Source organism: Fulmarus glacialis, unplaced genomic scaffold (assembly GCF_000690835.1).
Source record: "Fulmarus glacialis isolate BGI_N327 unplaced genomic scaffold, ASM69083v1 scaffold22747, whole genome shotgun sequence".
NCBI lineage: Eukaryota > Metazoa > Chordata > Aves > Procellariiformes > Procellariidae > Fulmarus > Fulmarus glacialis.
This window is the reverse complement of record NW_009223142.1, coordinates 77,682-97,288: the sequence shown is the minus strand read 5'-3', so window position 1 is coordinate 97,288 and position 19,607 is coordinate 77,682. Positions and strand designations below refer to the sequence as shown.

At 39.7% G+C, this 19,607-nt stretch overlaps 1 protein-coding gene across 1 annotated transcript in view; it reads right to left on the bottom strand.

The window, feature by feature from the left end:
* Window positions 1–4,158: 4,158 nt before the first annotated feature.
* ADAMTSL1 (ADAMTS-like 1) overlaps window positions 4,159–19,607 on the bottom strand; it is a gene marked incomplete at its 5' end in the record, with an annotated part of 86,543 nt that continues 71,094 nt past the window's right edge. The window contains 4 exons of the mRNA XM_009581705.1: window positions 4,159–4,322; window positions 6,169–6,348; window positions 13,481–13,609; window positions 17,137–17,264. Coding sequence (XP_009580000.1) covers window positions 4,159–4,322; window positions 6,169–6,348; window positions 13,481–13,609; window positions 17,137–17,264 — 601 coding nt within the window. The remainder of the gene's footprint in view (window positions 4,323–6,168; window positions 6,349–13,480; window positions 13,610–17,136; window positions 17,265–19,607) is intronic.

Here is a 19,607-nt window from a genome sequence, read left to right as displayed (position 1 = left end):
AAAAGAAAAATGAGAGGGAAATACTGGTTTTGGTAAGGGGAATCCTTTGCATCTTTTAAGTGAAAGGTTTTTGTTATTACTTTGTTTTAAAAACAGCTTCATCACTAAATAACATAGATGTTTGCAGAACAGGAATTTGTAGTCCAGCTCTTTATCTTCTGAAGCAGCAGTGAAATTGGCAGCTAAGCTGCTCTGACTCTGTGGTCATTGAGGATAAAGCATAAAAACAGAAAGAAATCTGCATTCTAGGACTGTGTTTGCAGTGCTGGCAGTTAGTAAAATCATGTTCTGATTTGTGAAGTGAGTAAATTTGATATGGAAATCATCAGGGAGAACACAATAAATATAGAGCAGCAGTATTTCCTTTTTTTGCAATTGACTGTACTTTTCTGGTCATTAAAAAGTACACTTTATCATCTAACTCTACAATTATTGTCAGTATCTCCTACAAACAGGGACTTCTTTTGCTAAATACACAAAGTTGGATAGATATCCTAAGCCGGGGATGACAGCAGGTTCCCAGTGAACAAACTGGACAATACGTAGTTCAAGAGATAGAAGGGGATGGGAACTAGATTCAAAATAATTGCCTAGGTTTTTCCCCACAGGTTCACTTGTATCTTCAGATTCCCTAGAATAACCATTACGCTCCAGGATTTGTATTGCGTTCATTTCATCCAAAGAATAAAAACAGAATAAAGGCCAAGAATTTACATAATGATGGCATCTCCTCTTTCGATCGAAAAAATTGCTGCTTTTTTTTTTGCCAAAATGTGAACATTTCATCAGGATAGAGTAAACCTTACAAATATACATTGCAGCTATACATAACAGATAGACTAGCTACCGTTATCTCAATATTTAATTTTTCTTGGATGTCTTCTCTTTCTAAAGATGTTGTTTAAGTCTTGCACTGTGCCAAGTAAGAGCTAGATTTTCTGTTCATTTCAGACCCTAGCTATCTTAAGTCTTTATGCTCCCATTTCTCTTTAAATTCATGAGCCTGTGCTGCCCCCCAAAATAAAGATGCCTAATAAATGCAGTCCAAAACCTTTATTTCATTATATACAATGTGCAATGCGGCAATCCCCCTTCCTTCAATATGCATATCCTCAAGTGCACATTAGGTTTTCTGAAATCATCACACATGATGAAGATTTTGGCAAAAACATGTGGGACATGAACCTGAAGATTTGGGGGAAAATTTATCAAATGTGTTCACAGACATTTTCTGTGCAACGCAAAGAGCTCATCTGCAACAAAATATTTAAACAAAGCAACATATGCCAAGAAACACTGTGCTGTTATAAGCAAAGTACATTCTCCTTCAACCTTTTTTCCTTCACTGTGACATTTTATAGGTACTCCTACATTTCTGTGTTCCTAGAAGTATTCATTTCTGACCTTTCTTCCAATGTTCCTGCAAGAATCCTCACTTAAATATAATTCTCATATATAAGTCAGTCATTAAAACTTTAGCTTTCATTATGCCACAAAACTGCAACAAATACAGTATTCTTCTATTCTAAGATAAGGAGACATTTTAATATCATATTTTGTATCTTTTGACAAGTCTGCTGATATTTCCAATAAGGTCACAATAAATTTGGGAAATTGTAGTGAATCCCCACCAGGATTTGTAAGATTCTCAGACTTTCTCATTGAAATGTCTTCAAATACAGGAAACAAGTTTGAACCCAAATGAAAACAAATATTCTTCATAGGCCTAAAGCCTTTTCTGCAGGAGTGTTAGAAGTCAGGAACACCACATCCTACAACTTCAGTTTTCCCAAAATTAACATTTACAAAGCTCAAGACCCATGTAAATGGGTCAAGGGAGTTGTGTAAAAAAATTCAGTGATAGTGGTAACATAGATAAGGATACTCTACTGAAAAGACATGAACTTAGGATGTTCCTTTAATTGAAAGAGATAATTCCACAAAGTAATCAGGGCTTATAGAAGTCAAACGGTCATGAATATTGTTAAAACCCAAAAGTTCTTATCAAGTGACAAATAAAGGAATTTCTTTCTGAGGAAAAGGGCAGAGTTTCTTATAATACTTTCATAACCAACATTCAGGAAAACTGTATTCAAAATTTTAAAAAGTCTCAAAGACAGAAACTTTAATAAGATTAAGACTTAACGTGAAAGTTTTCTAAAGAAATATAAATTGGTGTCACTTCAGAAATTTACTGTGTGTTCTATGTTTTGTATGATGTAAGGTCTTCTTGTGTGCCTGCCATGAACCAAGGACATCAGAAACTCCGTGACAGTCTGTTGCTTATCACTGATTGTCAGTTTGTGCTACTGTAAAACCCAGAAATATTCCCAAGCTCATGGGTGCTCTAGTTTCTGCTTTGAGGGAAGTCCTGTCCCTCAGATGTGTGAGCTGTAGATAACACAGAAGTGTCTACTACACAACCTGCCAATGAATGTGAGGGCTGAGGAGGACTGCATTACTCTACACATACTTCCAACAGTTGTGAAGCAGCAGCAGAACCATCAATCTGTGTAAGCCACTATCTACATCATGCTCTCTAACTGGATGATGAGATGGGCCTAGAAAGCTAACTGAAATCTCAACCCTTGAGAAGTAAAAGTAAGAAGTACATAAGAAAATAATGTGCCTGTAAGCTCATGCAAAAAGTTATTTTACATTAGATCTTAAGGGGAGGGTTGCTGACTCCATTGGGCGGCGCATGGGTTTTTAACGGATCTTTTCCTCTACTTCTATAATGAAGGCACACAAATGACCACTGAATGACTCTTAACAATGAGAAGGAAGACCTCCAAACCTGATATATGTGTTATGGCCCTGACCTTTCCCTTCTGCAAACCCCCTGAAATTTATGTGGAAGAAACCCATAGAAGCTGACTCCAGAAAGCAAGTTCATAATTTCAAATGGTTGAAATGATGGTGGAAGCATTGCACAACTCCACTTTGTAAAAGAAAGTGCATGTATAATAATCTGGAGGCTCCAGTTCTCTCCTTTCAACTGAGCTTGTTAATTGTTGTTATATTTTATACAGTTGTTAATTTCCAAACAAGTTCTCATTTGCAACTTTAATCTTCTGTTGCTGTAAAATAGAAGCATACTCAAAATGATTTATTCAACGCTAATAAATACCTTCAGATATTCCCCCAAGGACTATTTCAGTGCAGGTTTTGTGCAAGCAGAAAGGTAATGCATGCTAAAAGCCATTGTAAATGTATGCAGATGTCAGCACTGGGGAAAAGTAAATCATACAAAACTAAAAACATAAATAGAAAGCCTCCACTGTGAAAATAAAATTTTAAAATTGCTACTAAATGTAAGCAAAGAATGTTTTGGAAGGTAGTAACAAGGCCATTATAGAAGCTGTTTGCCTATCTGAGCCTGACAGTTAGTAGAGGCTCAAGATCAACGTGAGAAATTAAATTTTAAAGTACACATACCCTGAACTTTAGAAAAGGATGAGATTCTCTTTGCAAGCAAATCATGCCCATAGATCTGAAAGGAGTTTACAGCATATAACAGAACTTGCCGTGTAAAAAGGAGAAAGCTAAATGGAAGGCAGAAAAGTATGAAAAGAAGAAAAGTATTTCATTGGGGATTATTTCCTTATATAGCTTTGTGCAGACATTGGTTGTGTGATGTAATAAAGAGGAATAAAATGAACAGAATGAAACAGAGAGCTTGCAAGAAAAAAACATGTCTAGAGAGACAGGCAAAACTCTAGAAAAGGCTCTGAAGAAGGAGGATATACAATACGAATAGCAGACATATGGGAAGACTAGTACCCAAATGCAGAATAAAAAGGAAAACAGAACCACAAGTGTTTCTTCTTTTAGATCAGCTGGCACACCAGTTTGCCGTGTCTTGCATTGAATGAGTTTGCCAACCCCTCAGAGCAGGGACTGCTTCTTACAGGGAGTTATAAAGTGTGGCACAATGGAGCCCTTATTCTGCATACAGTTTTGTGGCATTACACTAATAAGACGACCTCTTTTTTTAAATGAGTTTCTGAGTTCTGAGAACACTTTGGCAGTGATTATGACTGACAATGCACTGTCAGCTTGACGTCTCTTGACCTAGTGTTCCATGGCTGGATAACTGGATGCATAACTGTAATGGACAACTGGATGCATATCTGTAATCTAAACTCTAAACCCTTTTTAATCTAAAAAAATCTTAAAGCACTTACCTATGAGAGCAGAGCTCCCTGGACTGACAGTCATTTTTGTTCCTGAAGGAGAGGTCAGTACTGAACGAGTGCTGGTCCCAGCACTGGAAAGCACTGCTGTCAAGTCTTCTAGGTAAGGAAGAGGTCGTGGAGGCTCTGGTAACAGATTGGGAGACTGAAGTGATGAGCAACACTATAGCAGAAAACATCTCAGGGACATCAAAAAAACCACCACCAGCTATTGGTACATTATTTGCTGTGCTGCAATATTACTATTTCAGAGGGGCAGTCTAAGCAACTTCGGGCAGCTACTAAAGGTGTGCTTTGCCTCATGTTAGGTAGAGAAATTATTAAAATAATATCTCAATCAGTATGACCACAAAATAAAAGAAATTCTGTCTGAAGGCTACCATGGCATTCTGGTTGACCCTCTTCATATGTGACAAAGGTACATGGTAACAGGAGATACAGCATCTTTCTTGGATGAAAGAGCAAATTTATACAGCATAAAAGCCGAATCAAATGTCCATGGCAGTCAGTGGAAAACTTTTTAATGTCTGCTACAACCTGGATCAAGCCCTGATTAAATATGATTATAACCCTGCCAAATCCTGTGGTATACTTAGGCAGAGCTCCAAAGGACTAAGTTCAGAGCTCAAGAGGATCAGACTATGCTGAGAACCGCTGGATTTAGTTCTTTACTAACCATAGTGTTATTTTAAAAATCAATTGTATTCCCAATTCTGTTTGTCATGGAAATGATGGGATATTTGATTTAAGTGAATGGTGGTTTCATCCACTTTCAATTACTTCACGGCACACACTAAGAAGTTTTCTATTGCTGATCACATTCAGCACCAGAAGTACGAGTCATGGCTGCTTGAACTGTTTCTTTCCATCAAGGAACTAAAAACGTGATTTGCCTACAAAAATAAGCAGCTTGCATAACTCATAGTAACTTTCCATCTTTACAGACTAAGCCATTTATAAAGATCAGAAAATGATTTAAAGATCATGTGGGAGATTTTATTTATAGGCTGAAAGCCAGCTGAATTTTTTTTTTCCCCAGATTTTTTTAGATAGAGTTTCTAGAGCCCATCTGGATTCACAGGGGAATCATGTGAAAGTTCATAAACGAGTTTTAGTCTTGTCTGTGAAACTGAGAAATCTCACTTTAAAACTTCCTCTGGAAGCTGCATCATCTATGGGACCTGTGGTCATTCTTGTCATGAAAGATAAGAGCTGTAACAGATGCTTTAATGGTGTTGCACCAATAACAGTGACTAGGTTTCAAAATTTGACACTTCACTATCAAATGTACAGAAGCACTTACAAAGTCTGGCTGGATCATTCATCTGCCAGGCATGGAGAAATGAAAGAAGATGAGTTACTAGGAAAGGAACCCCCTTTCCCACACATCCAATTACCACCAGGTAATACTTCTACCCGTACTTCACAGCTGACATTGTCTTTTCAAATCACCCAGCTGGGCTTTCTGACTGTTGTTTAGAAACCCAAGAAAAAGTAAACTTCGCCCTTCACTGAACTTGTGAAGTGCTTTTTAAAAGAGCAGTGGGTTTATGCACCTGTTAGGTGTGAAATGGGTCAGTGTCACACAGCCATGTACGGAAAGGCTGCTCAGCAGAGGCAGAGCACTTCACAGGGTAAAAGTGGCATCATTCTCATTTCAAGAGAGACACTTTAAGAAATGGTTAATAAATGCATTTCTTAGCTCTTAAGACTGAAAAAGTGAAACTGAATATCTCAAGACTGGGAGGTGCAGCCCCTGTGCTTAGACATTTTCTCCTTATCCATCTTCCTTTTACCACCACCTTGTTTCAGGTGATGCTACCCAGAGAAAAAGTGCAGACCGATTCGTTTCTTAGAACAGGCCTGCCTGTATGCCATTCCCTCTTTCCACATCCTCTGATTAGTTCTGCAGGCTAGATGTGCCAGCAGCCACATTACTGTTGCTGCAAGTAAAAAAATACCCTGGACTTACCAAGGACCAACAGCTGGGAGCTTTCAGTTACCTCCCCACGAAGATTGGCTGCCTTGCAGGAGTACAACCCCTGATCTGACAGAGAAACATTTGCAACTAGCAGCAACCCATCATGCAGATGGTGAGCAGAGGACAGCTTGACCTTGTTCTTAAACCAAGTAACTTCTGCTTCAGGAACACCTGGAAAAACATTGACAAAACATAACACAAGTAAGATATAGTGGTTGCTAAACCGTGTTATGGTTGCTAAAGACAAAATTGTTAAGATAGAACAATTAAAAAAAGATTTTAATATGACTTCCAAGTGACATTTTGTGCAGTTCAGAAGTGTTTAGTCAACATCAACTCTCTCACATTGCCTGCCTTTATGTTTCTTAGATCCCTCTGAGACGGAGTAGAAGAGTTAAAACCAAATTGAAGACTTCCCTTTTAGTGTCCGAGAATTGTACGAGTGAACTCTGAACTCATCATTTAAAAGAAAACCTCTCTTGGATCAGAACAAAGGTTAATCTAGCCTAGTATCCTGTCTCTGGCAGAAGGCACAAGCTGGTGCCTCTCCCAGCCTCCCACTAGTTTCAGGTCAGGAACTTTCTGAGCCAGAAGTAGTTTCTGTGCAGTTAGGAGCCCTCCATGGACTTCTCTTCTATTAATCAATCCGATCTTCCTTTTTGAAATTATGCAAACGATTAGCATTTACATCTTCAGAAAAGCAGTTTCACTGGTCTCAGCAGGAGTCTTCAGACAACAGATTGTTACAGATTCATAACCCACTATAGGAAGAATAGCCTCCTTTTGTGTGCTTGGATCTAAGGTCCAGCTACCCTCTTGTAAGAATAGGTTCTGATGAGTAGTTGGCAAGACTTCTGGTCTTGTAGTAGATAGTATTTCCTTGGCATAGGGATTTCTACCTCGGTTTAAATCCATGCCAGATCAGGCAATTTAGTGTCACTGACTACTAAATAATTGGTTTATGTGAAATAGTATTGGAAGTCTCAATAGATGGGATAGACCTATGGAGCTGTGCCTGGGAGGAAATGATACTGTGTGGACCCATGGCTGTAAGGAGTAGCACATCGCTCATCATGGTAACTGCTGGAGTGCATGCTCTCCCATTTGCGATACCCTCTGTGTGTGGGAGGTGGTTAATCTCTTTCACATGAACATGCAGTTTCCTTGTGTCTACTGTAGATTAAGGGCATGCGTACAGGCAATTATTCTTAAGTATCTGCTAACCACCTAAATCCTGCCCCTGCCTTATGTCACAGCAACATGTTACTCTACCCATTACCAGTACTTTTTTGGTTGCACCTCCACATCAAAAACCAAAACCCAGTCTGTTTGTCAATTCTGTGGCCCTGGCATCATATATACCTCACTCGGGCTGTGCTCACTGAGCACGACCACCCATTTGTCTGTATTTGTAGTGACCACCTGACTGCAGTGCCTCACTAAGCATGTGCAGATGGAAGTGGGAAAGGGAGATTTTCCCTATTTTTTCCACATCAAAGCATTGTGGCTTTTTTCCACCTCTCCCAGAATCACCTGGTGACTTTGCCAAGACATCTGGAATGAGTATGTCTGAGCAAGGAAAGCTGAAGCCCTGTAAGGGCAGAGGGTCTCGTCCACATTCAGAAAATAGCAGGAAGCAGGCTGTAAAAGACTGCAACGTTTTTCTCACCTTTGTCTGAGGGTAAATAGCATATTCTAATCTGGACCCTTCATGACATACCCAGAGAACTAATCATTCTTGTCTATGATGCTGTTTTCCAAAGGCTTACCCTTGTTCGTGTTGCTACAACTCAGCTTTTTTAAAATGATGGGCTGCTGACCTGTTTCTGACTGCCCCCCCCCCCCCCCCCCCTCCCCAGGATAGGACCAGTACACAGCTCTTCATCTGGTTGCTACTCTTTGACCTATATGGCATGGGTGGGCCGACCACCACATAAAACCTCACTCTGATTTTTTCCAGAGCATCCAGGCAGAGTCCTCTGGAGAGTTCAGACAACCTCCGGATAGCAAACAACCCCAACCCTTGAGTTTATTCAAGCCTGCGTGTTTATTGTGTTTCCATTGTGGGGAAAGAAAGTCTGAGAGTTGAGCTCTGGAGACCAAAGGAGAGAAAATGAAGACTCTTCCAGTTCTGCAGTCCCTGAGATGGAAAAACAGTCACATCCCAGCACTTGTCCTCCCAATGCCACCCTAGTGAAGGGGTGACCCACTCTTTTTTGCAGTCTAAGCTACTTAGAGTGCACAGGTTTTCACACTATGGCTATTGCTGAATTTAGGCACGGAAGTGTCAAGAAATGTACCTCAGAAATAAACAATCACAAGATTATAAAATTAGAAAACTTTCTCCAATTCCAACCAGGGATCATCTTCTTTCTTTGTTTTGAAGACCAAAATTGGGTAGAACTTTCACTTTTTTCTTGAAAATACAAGAAGATATGTGCAAATAGTGGGAGAAGAGGAAGGGATGAGAAGCGCTGAGAAGAGTGAAAAAGAAGGGAAAGGAACAATGAAGATTTCATACGACCACAGTTCTCAAGAGCAGGAACTAAACTAAACTAACTAAATAAATAAATACAGACAGACAGAGAAAACTAATTTGCTTCTTGCAGACAGCTGCTCAGATAATCTACTAACAGAAGCAGCAAGAAGGGGCTAAAGGTAAGACCCCTTACTGTTGAGGTATTACTGTTGAGTCTAGGAAAGGTTCACTTTACCTACAAAATGTCCGGCAGCTCTACAAAAACCTTCTTCTGACTCTACAAAGCGTGTTCTTCCTCTGTCTTTAATGTGAAGTTTCCACACTAACAGGAGCTTATTTAAAACTAACCTGTACAGCTGTTCCTACAGTTGGGTTTAGGGAAGATAAGCAGTATATGTCAGTGAACAGCAGCTTCATTTTCCTTTGTGCTTCCACCTTTAGTGACACATACCAGCCTAAGACAAGAATAGGAGGCAGCCAGAACAGGGATGAGCAAACACATCATTGCGCAACATTGCCACAAGGGGTAGCAAGAGTATTTCAATCAGTTTTGTTGGGTAACGGTGAATGACAGAGGACAGAGGGCTGAGTGTGTTTGCCTTGCAGAAACAATCACAGAGACTGAAAGTCTGAGAGGTGCCAGCTGGAAACAAAACTCACTTTGCTGGGTAGGCAAGGTTTTAGGTGGTGAACGGTTACCCAAGTCCATCCTTCTTCAGCTTTCCCCTCCACCACTGTGCACGTATCCAGCACAAAAAGTCTACCTGGGATACGTAGTAAGCAGAAATGTGTGTAACAATCAAGATAATTTTGCTAAACCAGGAGCTTTTGGGGAAAGGAAGCAGAGCAATACAAAGATCTAGCAGCGGTGACTTGTTTCCAATGCCACAATATTCTTGAAACAGTGACTTGCATGTCAGAATCTGGTATAGCTAATGAATAAATATGAGACAGAAAGCAAGGTAAGAACCAGAAAAATATGAACTCCAGCATGTAGATGAAATACAGAGGAAAGGAATGTTTAGGAGAGTTAAAAAGCTGTAAGCTGAAACGTCAGAGAGAGAAGGATATACAGGGCAGGATGGTAATATATTTTAAGTCATTCTTCCAAACCTGTTCTGACTCAACAGTGACTAATGGTACATAACACTTTGCAGGCAGGTGCCTCTTCTAAAAGTCTTATGGCCTGAAGGATACCATGGAGAAATGCCCGAAGAACTAGATTTTTAAAAATGGTTCCTCCTTTCATGTCCAACTGTATTTTCAGTAACAGCTTAGGCCAGATTGATTGAGGTTTCTGGTATCTGAATGAATATCTGCACAATTTAAATACTGAAGTCAACAGAAAGCTTCCTAGTGATACTGATGTGATCCAAACCGCTCCCACATCCCATTTGGAAGTGAAATTGCCCACAGCAATCAAGTTGCCCACACCAGAAATGCTGCTGGCTTTCTGAGTCTTGGAGAAAATCTTCCACCCGGAAGTCTCAGGCACCTGCAAGACTCCTGAGTGACTTTTGTGTGGGATTCCCTTAGGATTAGTTTTGGAAAAGTCTGGGATTGACCACAATCACTTATCTATGTTTAAAAAATATTCTTTCACCTCTATAGACAAAGTGGTAAAGTTATGTCAAGTGACATAGGGTTGATTTTCAAGCTTGAACAAAACCACACCACCATCTTTGTGGTATAACCAAAACAGAGTTTCATCCTGACATAATTCATATCAGGGGCCAATTAAACTCTAATGCATCCAGGATGGTTTTGTTTTCCCTTGGTCTTACAGCTAATAGCTATAGATTTCAGCTCGGAACACAGATTTTGACAGTGCTAATGCCTTTCATAAGAAGTTAAAGAGCAATATAAAATTACCTCTGAGGCTCTGGTAATGTTCTCTTATCTCTTATCTCTTGCTTTTAAGAAACCTTCCCCAGGCTTATCAACACCTGTCAGCAGCAAGTGTATATTTCTGTCCCTTGACAACAAGAGCAGCTTTAGAAAATGTCATAACTGATCCTCATACTTAATATTTCTCTTATAAATATTTATTCTGCTGTCCTGCTGACTCTAAGTAAAGACGTGTCCTTATATGAGTCAAGACATCAAGATATAATACATGCATGGTCCTATACTACAGACTATACAGCACAGTAATAGCAACACAGCTTATAATGATGAGATTAACAGGCACCAAATTCTGATCTGGAACAACTCTCCGTTGCTGCGCTGGCTCAGGGCATCCTGAAATGACTAGAAGGAAAGTACTAGAAGAAAAAAGACTATAGCTTCACAAAGCTGTGTGAAGAGTTTTTTCATCTAGATCAGTCTCCACATAATTTCTGGATATGTTAGTTTCGTTTCTAATTATGTTCACTTCATTCTCACACTCCAATTTCTTTTTTATTATCAGATGTTATTGCATTGACCATTGCACATTAACTTACTATGATTTGATGACCATTTCATTGTTAATGCCTTCTGGGAAACTTTGGCAAACTACATAGCTGTAAAGTTCATCTACTCTGAAGAAGTCACTGGCATATGACACGTTTGCTGACTGAAGCAATAGTGCATGTTACTCTCCTCCTTAGAGTTGATCGTTCTAAGTAGAATGATCAAAAATATATTAAAAGGTTGGATAATCACAACCCTGATGCTAAAAAAAAACTTGTGCATGCGTTAGAAGGAAAATTATATTTATTGTCATGTCCTTTAACAGGTTTTATGAGATGGTATATTTTCCAGGCAAAGGTGAGACAGCTGACAGAAATCACTCTGTTCCTGGATCTCTTCCCATATGTAGCTTTTTTTAAATTGTTGTTGAATTATTAACACTATTTGTATGAAAATAGGATTCTAGTGCCTATAAAATATTTCTGCCCTCATTACTCACTCTCCTATTCCCTGTGTAACATCACATCTTGTGGTTTATGACTTTATCATAATTTCAACAGTATTAATCTCTGGTGTCAAACATAGTTGACATTTTCTGTGGAGGCAGTAGCAGAAGACAAACACCCATGAAGAAAATTATGATTTAAGCAAGTTTCTTCTGTATCACAGAAAAATCCACTATACAGTAATGCTACTAGATAGCAATAACCTTTCTTCTTTGAGAGAAGACTGTGATTCTGCTGTGACACTGCTAAAATTTTCCATTCTGGACATACATTGTCGTAGTAGGTAGGCTTCATATAATTGCTAGAAATTATTTTCCTCTCAGAAAAGGCACTGAATCTGTGACCTTGACTATGCTGTTCTCCCCTCCTGTAGTCTTTTGATGCCATAAGAACTATGGCAACTTTGCTTAGCCACATCCTGTTCTTTTCATGATGTCTTCATACTGAAAGGAAATGGCTGCACTTCTTAAATCAGCAATCACTGTCTACACCTGTGGGGCCTCCTTATCTGCAGCTGAAAGAATCCAGAGAGAGAAATCCAAAATAATTTATGTTCATGTAATACTTAGTGTCTTTCACACACTGTCAGTGCAGGCGGCCATGCAGGGGTCTGGGGAAAAAGAGTACAGCTTTCATCTCCTTTTTCCTTGAAAGACACTGGACATCAGTCTGATTGCAAAGGAGTGTCTAGTGTCCATGTGGGGGGGCAACAGAGTTACTGAGTTTACTCCTTCATGAACCACTAGGAAAAATGATGCTGTATTTTTCTCCCATTAATCCCACTGAGAGTAATTAATAAATTGGGATCCCAGCCTAGTGTTTGCACAGCTATTGTGCATGCTTTGCTAAATGACAGATGACCAAATAGTGAAACTTGAGCACTTGAGACAAATACTCTTTTTACTTAAGAATTTGCACAGGGGTGTGGTTGGCAGCACTTGAAGAAGGAAAACTGACAACTACTAAGTGCTTAAAGTGAGCAGAAAGTGTAAAAAAAGCAGGACATTTCCAGTGCAATATACTTGCAGTGCAGATGCTTATTTAGAGTCATCCGAAGTAGCTGCTAGGGACAAGAAGCTAAAGCAAGGTTCTAAGGGACTTCATACAAGTCTCCATGGCAGATATAATACTCAGCATGGCTCACTTCGTGTTTTACAAGCTGTTCCCTTCCCCTCTGGTTCCCCCTTATACTATGCATGAAAGTGTAATGAATCAAAGGTCTGGCCCTGGGTCTTTAGAGATTTCCCAGCTCTCTCTCATCCCCAACCCCTCCTCCCCATACCAACACCATTCACACCAACAGTCGTAGGACTGCAACATGCAGATAAGGTCAACCTCTTTTGGTCACCATTGGAAAGAGGCAAACTGCTGTTGTAAGACTGAGGGACATTCAGTCTCTGGCTGGAAAACAGTTTCAAGTAGAACCCTCTTTCAGCAGTATTCCTCTGAATTCCTGCACTCCCAAGATGAAAAAAGAAAAATCAGAAAAAAAGTGTGCTAACATGCCCTTAATTTGAAAAAACAAAATTTGGCAGGAAAAGAAGGAACTAACCAGGGTGGATTTTGAAAACCCCATCAGTGAGGAAATGAGTCAGTCCATGCTTGCATATTCTCACCAAACATCCCTAACAGTTAGGAATGTGTATTAGTTTCGTTGTACCCACATCATACCATCTATCGGTAACAAAGATGCCTGTGGTATTGACCCAGACCAATTTTCTTAAGCCACAACACTTTTTTTCTTGATATTAATAAAAGGAGGACATTTCTACACTAAGAATTAATGGAAGTAAGGAAGTTTGCCTGAGTCCTAGGAATACCTTGAAGTTTCACTCAGCTGCACCTAGTGACACCAATATAGCAAAGAACCCCACAGAAATTTATAGCCAAAGGCACCTGCATGGGAGACGAAGTAATTTCTCACCTGCGACCTGGCAGCTAATGGTAACGTTTGCTCCCTGGATTGTTTTCACTGTGCTTCCAATATCAACAGTGAGAGCAGGTGATTCAGCGTTGATCACAGTAGCTCTTGATGCCTTTATCAGTGGCTTTCCTGTACAAAAGAAGCACCACAGTTTATCAGACCCAGCACACTGGACTCACATGGGACAAATGGCCTGTGTGAAAGCACCTACACAGGACAGGCGGATAAGGGAAAACGTTGGAGTATGAGTCCACCTGTTCTTTATAATATTACAGTGTCACCAAATTCCATGGGAAAAGCTGTCTTGGAAAAAGAAAAAGCATACTTAAAGCAGAGGCAGAATAGCATTAAAGCCATACAGACACAAATGAGAACCAGCTGAATCAACAAACAACCAGCAGAGTTAGAGCAGCAGCAAGATGTTTGCCTGGTACTGCAACCAAAATACCCTTTGCCGAAGGCCAGACAGAGGAAAAAGAAGCCTGAGTGATGGCTACAGGCACATTAATAGTGCAGGAGGTTTAGAACAACATGCGAGCTGTTTCTAAACTTCGATCATGTTTTCTTTAACCTACAGTGGAAACACTGGGATTGGGAAGACCAGACCATAACCAGAAAGGTTTCTCATAATGGCTAGCGTAAGAAGATGAGGGACATAAACAAGTTTCTTTCTGTCAGATAACCTGTTTTGTTGTATCTAAAGCCTGTAGTAACAGTGTTATGCATTAATATTGTTTATCTCTAAGAAAGATACCTGCTTTGCCTGCAACAAACTTTTCCATTTTTTTTCAGTGTGCTTCCAACATCGGTGACAGCGAGCAAGTGGGTCAAGGTGTTCCCCTGCTGTTGTGCCTGTCTATGTGGGATTAGCTATGGAGTTATCCACCACTGGGGGCTCGAGGAGCCTTCTGCAACTCCTTCTGTAAGGGCGTTGTAAAGGCATGCCTACATGAAATAAAACAGTTCAGAGATACTCGGGCTTAGCTCTGAGAGAGGGGAGTGAAGCAGGAGAGCTGACAGAGCTGGGTTAAGGCAGCCCCCTGTCCCAGCCAAAATGCTCTGCAGGCAGGATGTTGGCAGGAGGGGCAGAACATGACAACATCACTTTAAATGGTATGGGACTTGGATGTTTTTGACTCAGTGTTATATTTTCAAACTCATCTTTATCCAAAAATCTATAAACGTATGTTTTTTCGGCTTTAAATAAATGGTCAGATACAAAACAGGTTCAGATATCATCATTTGCCTCCACAAGCTGCAGTTTTAAGCTAATGTCTACCACTGGCTTCATTTGTGTGTTAATATGGAGGTGACCAAGGAAGAAAAGATCGAGGTGAGAAAAATGATTTGGTTTCATTGAGCTCAGGGAGAGTCCTGAAAATTTAATTCAGCTCTAACTATAAATTGCTCCATATGGCTGTATTTCCAGGGCTTTTAAAAGATGCCTTTCATCTGGAATTCCTGTCATATCAGTTTGGGGCTTTTTTGGTTTTTTTTTTTTTAAATTTTTCTTTTGGTGCTTTTAATGCCTAAGAATAGCAAAGTAAAATATTACATTTTATTTTTGAAACATCTCCAAAAGTTTTGATGCTTTGTGGCAAAGCCTAGAGAAAAGAAAGAAAAATTCTTGAGCTATCCATCAGCCTTTTATTTTCCTGTTTGTTTTCCACAGTCTCATCAAAAGATTAAAAATCTATTAGCTGTTCAACCCATAAATGAGTAGCAAACCATTGAGAAAAATGGAAGCATATTCCACTTTTTTTCCATGCATGTGTTAAACTAATCAGAAAATTCTTCAATGAAATAAGCTTTCAGCCCCACTCTTGATCCCTCTAAAGATGGTCTCAGTTTTCCAGTTTTTTTTGAAAAAGTACTTCCATCATGCCAAAAAAGTTGTTGCTTTGTTCCAAAAACTGCTCAGTATCTCATTTTGATATTTATGGCTTCATTTTATAAGTTGTTCAGCTCTTTGCCTTGGATGTGAGAAGGAAATGTATACCAGTTCCTAAGCAGAGTTCAGCTTGAGCCTGGGATGCATTCATCTAAAAACGTTAAACTACAGCCTAAACTACTATAATTATAATTAATTGTAATCAAAAATCTAATAGCCTTCCTGTGCCACACGTGTACATAAAGCTCAGTTTGTTTTTCTATAGCTTCACACAAAATTGTGTCCACAAATTACATTGTACAAAGACTATGGTTTTTAAACTGACTGGAGCAATATGGACACAATAGCAGTTTTGACTGATGATTTTTTAAACTCATGTTCAGCTTCTTGCTGGTGCAACACAAGAGGTTTACTGAGGAGTTGCTCCTTATAAAACACTATACTGTCTGAGCAGCAACACCACTGCCCTGCTGCCCAGGATTCAGCAAAGATATTCCTGATCTACAGTAGTGTAAAAAGGATTAGTCTCTTTGTTCTTGCTTACATGTAATATGTAGCTCTGATGCAGATCTTCCTTTTCCACCCTGGGTGATTCAGCTGTTCTCCTTCTAAGGGACAGACAAGGTCTCTTTACTGTTGGTTTACTGGTCATCAGAGCTTCACTACTGGCCATAGCTGCATTCTTAGATTTTCTTTATGGTCCTCTTACCTGAAATTTTCTCTGTGTTTGTGTAAAAAGCTCAAGCTCATCAACAGCTATTCCTTCCTCTGATCATACATGGATACATTGGCAGCTGATGGTCACTGCCTGCCCATTGGAGGCCTCCAAATGCTTCCACGTTCTGGAGCAGTGAAATGGAGAGATCTGAAAAATCAATAAGCTTTCTAGCATTCCTAATACGTTTCCTTTTGTCTTTGTGATAAATAGGATCCTCCTTCTCTAAGGCCTCTCTGCCTCGTCACAGTCCTTAGCTGTCTCTTTATCTCTCCATTTCACTCAACAGCTCCTAATTCATGTTTGCTGCTCTGTCCTTCTACTAGTCCTGACGTGGTTGTGAGCCTGCTGACATTGCCTACCAATGAACCTTGAAGAAGCTGGATTCATGCACTGCCTCCCGTTTCCCTTGGCTTTTATTTGGGTGAGTTTTCTTTAGAACTGAAATCTAATGTAACAAAGGATATTTAGTCTGCTTTAGAACTCCACCGTTACTGGGGAAATATAAACGTAGAAGTTAATTTTTTGTGAAGATCTATTTGCCAGCAATTGAAACAGTGTCAGCCATGCTTGTGCCACAACGGATCGAATATGATACAGGGCTTGATCCTGCAAGGGGCTAGCTCTTCAGCTCTGGTATTTTTCAGGCATGCCTAATGTACACCTGAATAAGTCCTTTGGTCAGTCTGTTAGACTTGAAGAGATCAGCGATAGGTTTAAAATGAAGTATATGAATTGGGAGGCTTGGACTGTACTATGCGTACAGGCTGTGATTAATCAGGATGAGCACTGTCTTGAGAACACATCAGATGCAGTGAGGAAAAGCATTGATCTCTTGAGAAATCCACAAGTCTCATGAACTCTCTGTGAAAGTTGGACTATGCCTCAGGTTCTTCCAGAGTTCACACCATGTGTTTTCACCGGTGTATGTCTGTTGACCCACCTTGCCCACCCAGCATCCACAGCCATCTGTTCCCCCATAAACCATTTCTGTCCAGAATCACACAAGTGACAGGGACCATCCTGCAATCACAGACAGTGACCTATTACCTGCTAGAGTGACAGCAATGGAGACAGAGTCAGATCCCAGGGCATTGGAGGCATTGCAAGCGTAGAAACCCACATCAGCTTCTACGGGCGCTAGAATCTGCAAGGAGTCATCAGGCTGAAGTAACATCCTGGAGTTAAGCAGAAAGAAAGATGTAATAGTCTCTCTTTGTGTGAGCATGAATACATTTACTGGGATTTTTTCAGGTTTAGGTAATCTTTTTACAGTTCAGGCCTTTAGGTTATATTTAAAAATCTGTTAAGAAGTTTAAAGTCTTATATTGAGACTGTGAGTTTTGATTACTTAAATTAAATTTTAGTCTCATTCCCAGAGAATAAGACTTCTACTGCTGATTTGTGTATTAGAGAAAGATTGCTGAGTACTTAGGACATCTGCCCATGGTTTGTGAACCTCCTCCTCTGCGGTGTCACTTCCTGTATGATGTTGAACAAGTTGCCTAGCCTCCCTGTCTCCCAGTTCTGCAAAGTAGGAGTAGCAATAGTAAAGAAAGAGCCAAATTATTGCAAGGGAAAAATCATGAAACCTGCTGAAACTAGGCAGAAAGAAGTGAAGTGAACCACAGGCTCAGTGTCAAAGCCTGAAATAGGCTCCAAATTTTTTGCTGGCAGTTTGTACAAACTCAGCAGTCTTGTTGCTCCCCTAATAGTCAGTGAAGACAGAGGGGAATACTCAGCTCCTCCCTGGGCTGAACCAACTATTTCTTTCCTCTGCCAGTAAGAGGAGCCTACCATGATCTCAGTGTACTACCCATGGTTAAATGGGATGAATATGGCCTTCGAGCTCTTATAAACTGCTTCTTTTCACAGTCTGGTTTTGCAGTGGTATAACTCCATCAGGTCCGGATATATACCTGTTTAAGCAAGAATTCAGTCCATGGGTTCTTGTCAATGCTTTTATGTTCCTTTATTTTCAGCACAGTGTATTTCATTATTATTGTTCCTTTCTCTTAATTTTTTAGCTGAAACTGTTGATAAAACCTAATGTTAAATTACGTTTCTCATCAGCAACTTTCAGCAGCTGTTGTACGTAAACTCTTAGTTGAGGCTGTGATTGACAGTGACAAGGGTGAAAGTGGGGGAGGGGTATGCCTGTAAAACACATGCAATAAAAGTCTGCTCACAGATCCTGGAATTGATGAGTTTCCTTCCACTCCCACCCCCCAGTGAAAACTGTTGTCTCATGGACCAAAAAGCAGCAGATACTTGATCTTGCACAACACTGTGGGTGGTAGATCTCTAAAACAAACCAGATTAGGGCCACCCATCAAAATCTATTATAGGAAAAAATCCGGAGTTAAAACTCTTTTTTGACCCTTTTTTGAGTAATAATAGTAATAATTATTAATAAAAGGAAAGAGCTGCCTTTTGTCAACCAAGTTTTGTAAGTGCCTAGAAAAATGTACCTTTGCAAAACAAACATTAATCATTTTTAAGTTGCATCTCTTCTTGCGCAGCAAAAATCCCCAATGGTTGAAAGAGTTCCCTCCTCACTTCTGCTTTCAAGGATCTTTTCTTTCTTACCACTTAGTCATAAACAGGGCAGACTTCTAGTTAGCCACTGCTAACAGTGCCAACAACTAACAAATTTCTTTACTTACAAAACTGGTGTTAGCATGCATCAGCATCTCACACATAAATTTTTTAGTTTAACACTGACTGGTTCAATCTCTATATGGAATTCATTAGAGCTTCAGAATTTGTCCCAAATTATACCAGCATATAACAGTTAAAAATTGTGTGTGTTCTGCCTCCCTGTGTGCAAATATAGTATGTAGGCTGATCAGTCAGTCCTACATCAAACTAATACCTACAACCCCCTGAAAATTTTTTTTAGAAATGTTTCTGTCACCTTGAGGTTGAGGAAAGAGCTTGCTTAGTATTGCACTTGTAAAACACAAGGAATCATATTTGTTTGACATTAATCAACTCTGCTGATGTAAATCTCTCTTTGTCAGTTTAAGTCACCTCAAGATCCAGCACAAACATTTTTAGAAATAGAAATAGGCCAGGTAAGTACCTGCCTTTAAAAAAAAAAAACCTCCAACACAGCTCCATCTTCCTATTTTTTCAACCCAATTTTTAATGTCCTTCTATAGAAACAACACTAATGTTCTCTTCTTTTCTATAACTCTTTCTGTTATTTGTGTGTCACAATTTGGCATAGCAGTTTTTCTTGAAAGCAGATCTTTTATTATCTCTCTTTGTATAGAATGATTTTGGCTGGAATTCCTATTTGCTCGTAGATTGCTATTTTTGTTAGGTATTGAGTTGCTTGTCAGTGGTGAAAAAAATACCAGCTGTAGCAATTCTTTCTGCCAGCAGCATGTCTTCAGAATCTTGTTTATGGACTTAAAATAATACAGCTTAACGTTTAATCAGTCTCATGTCAGTTGCTCCACACTGCATTGTCTCCAAGACAAAAATGTGTTGTACAGGACCTATATCAGTGACTA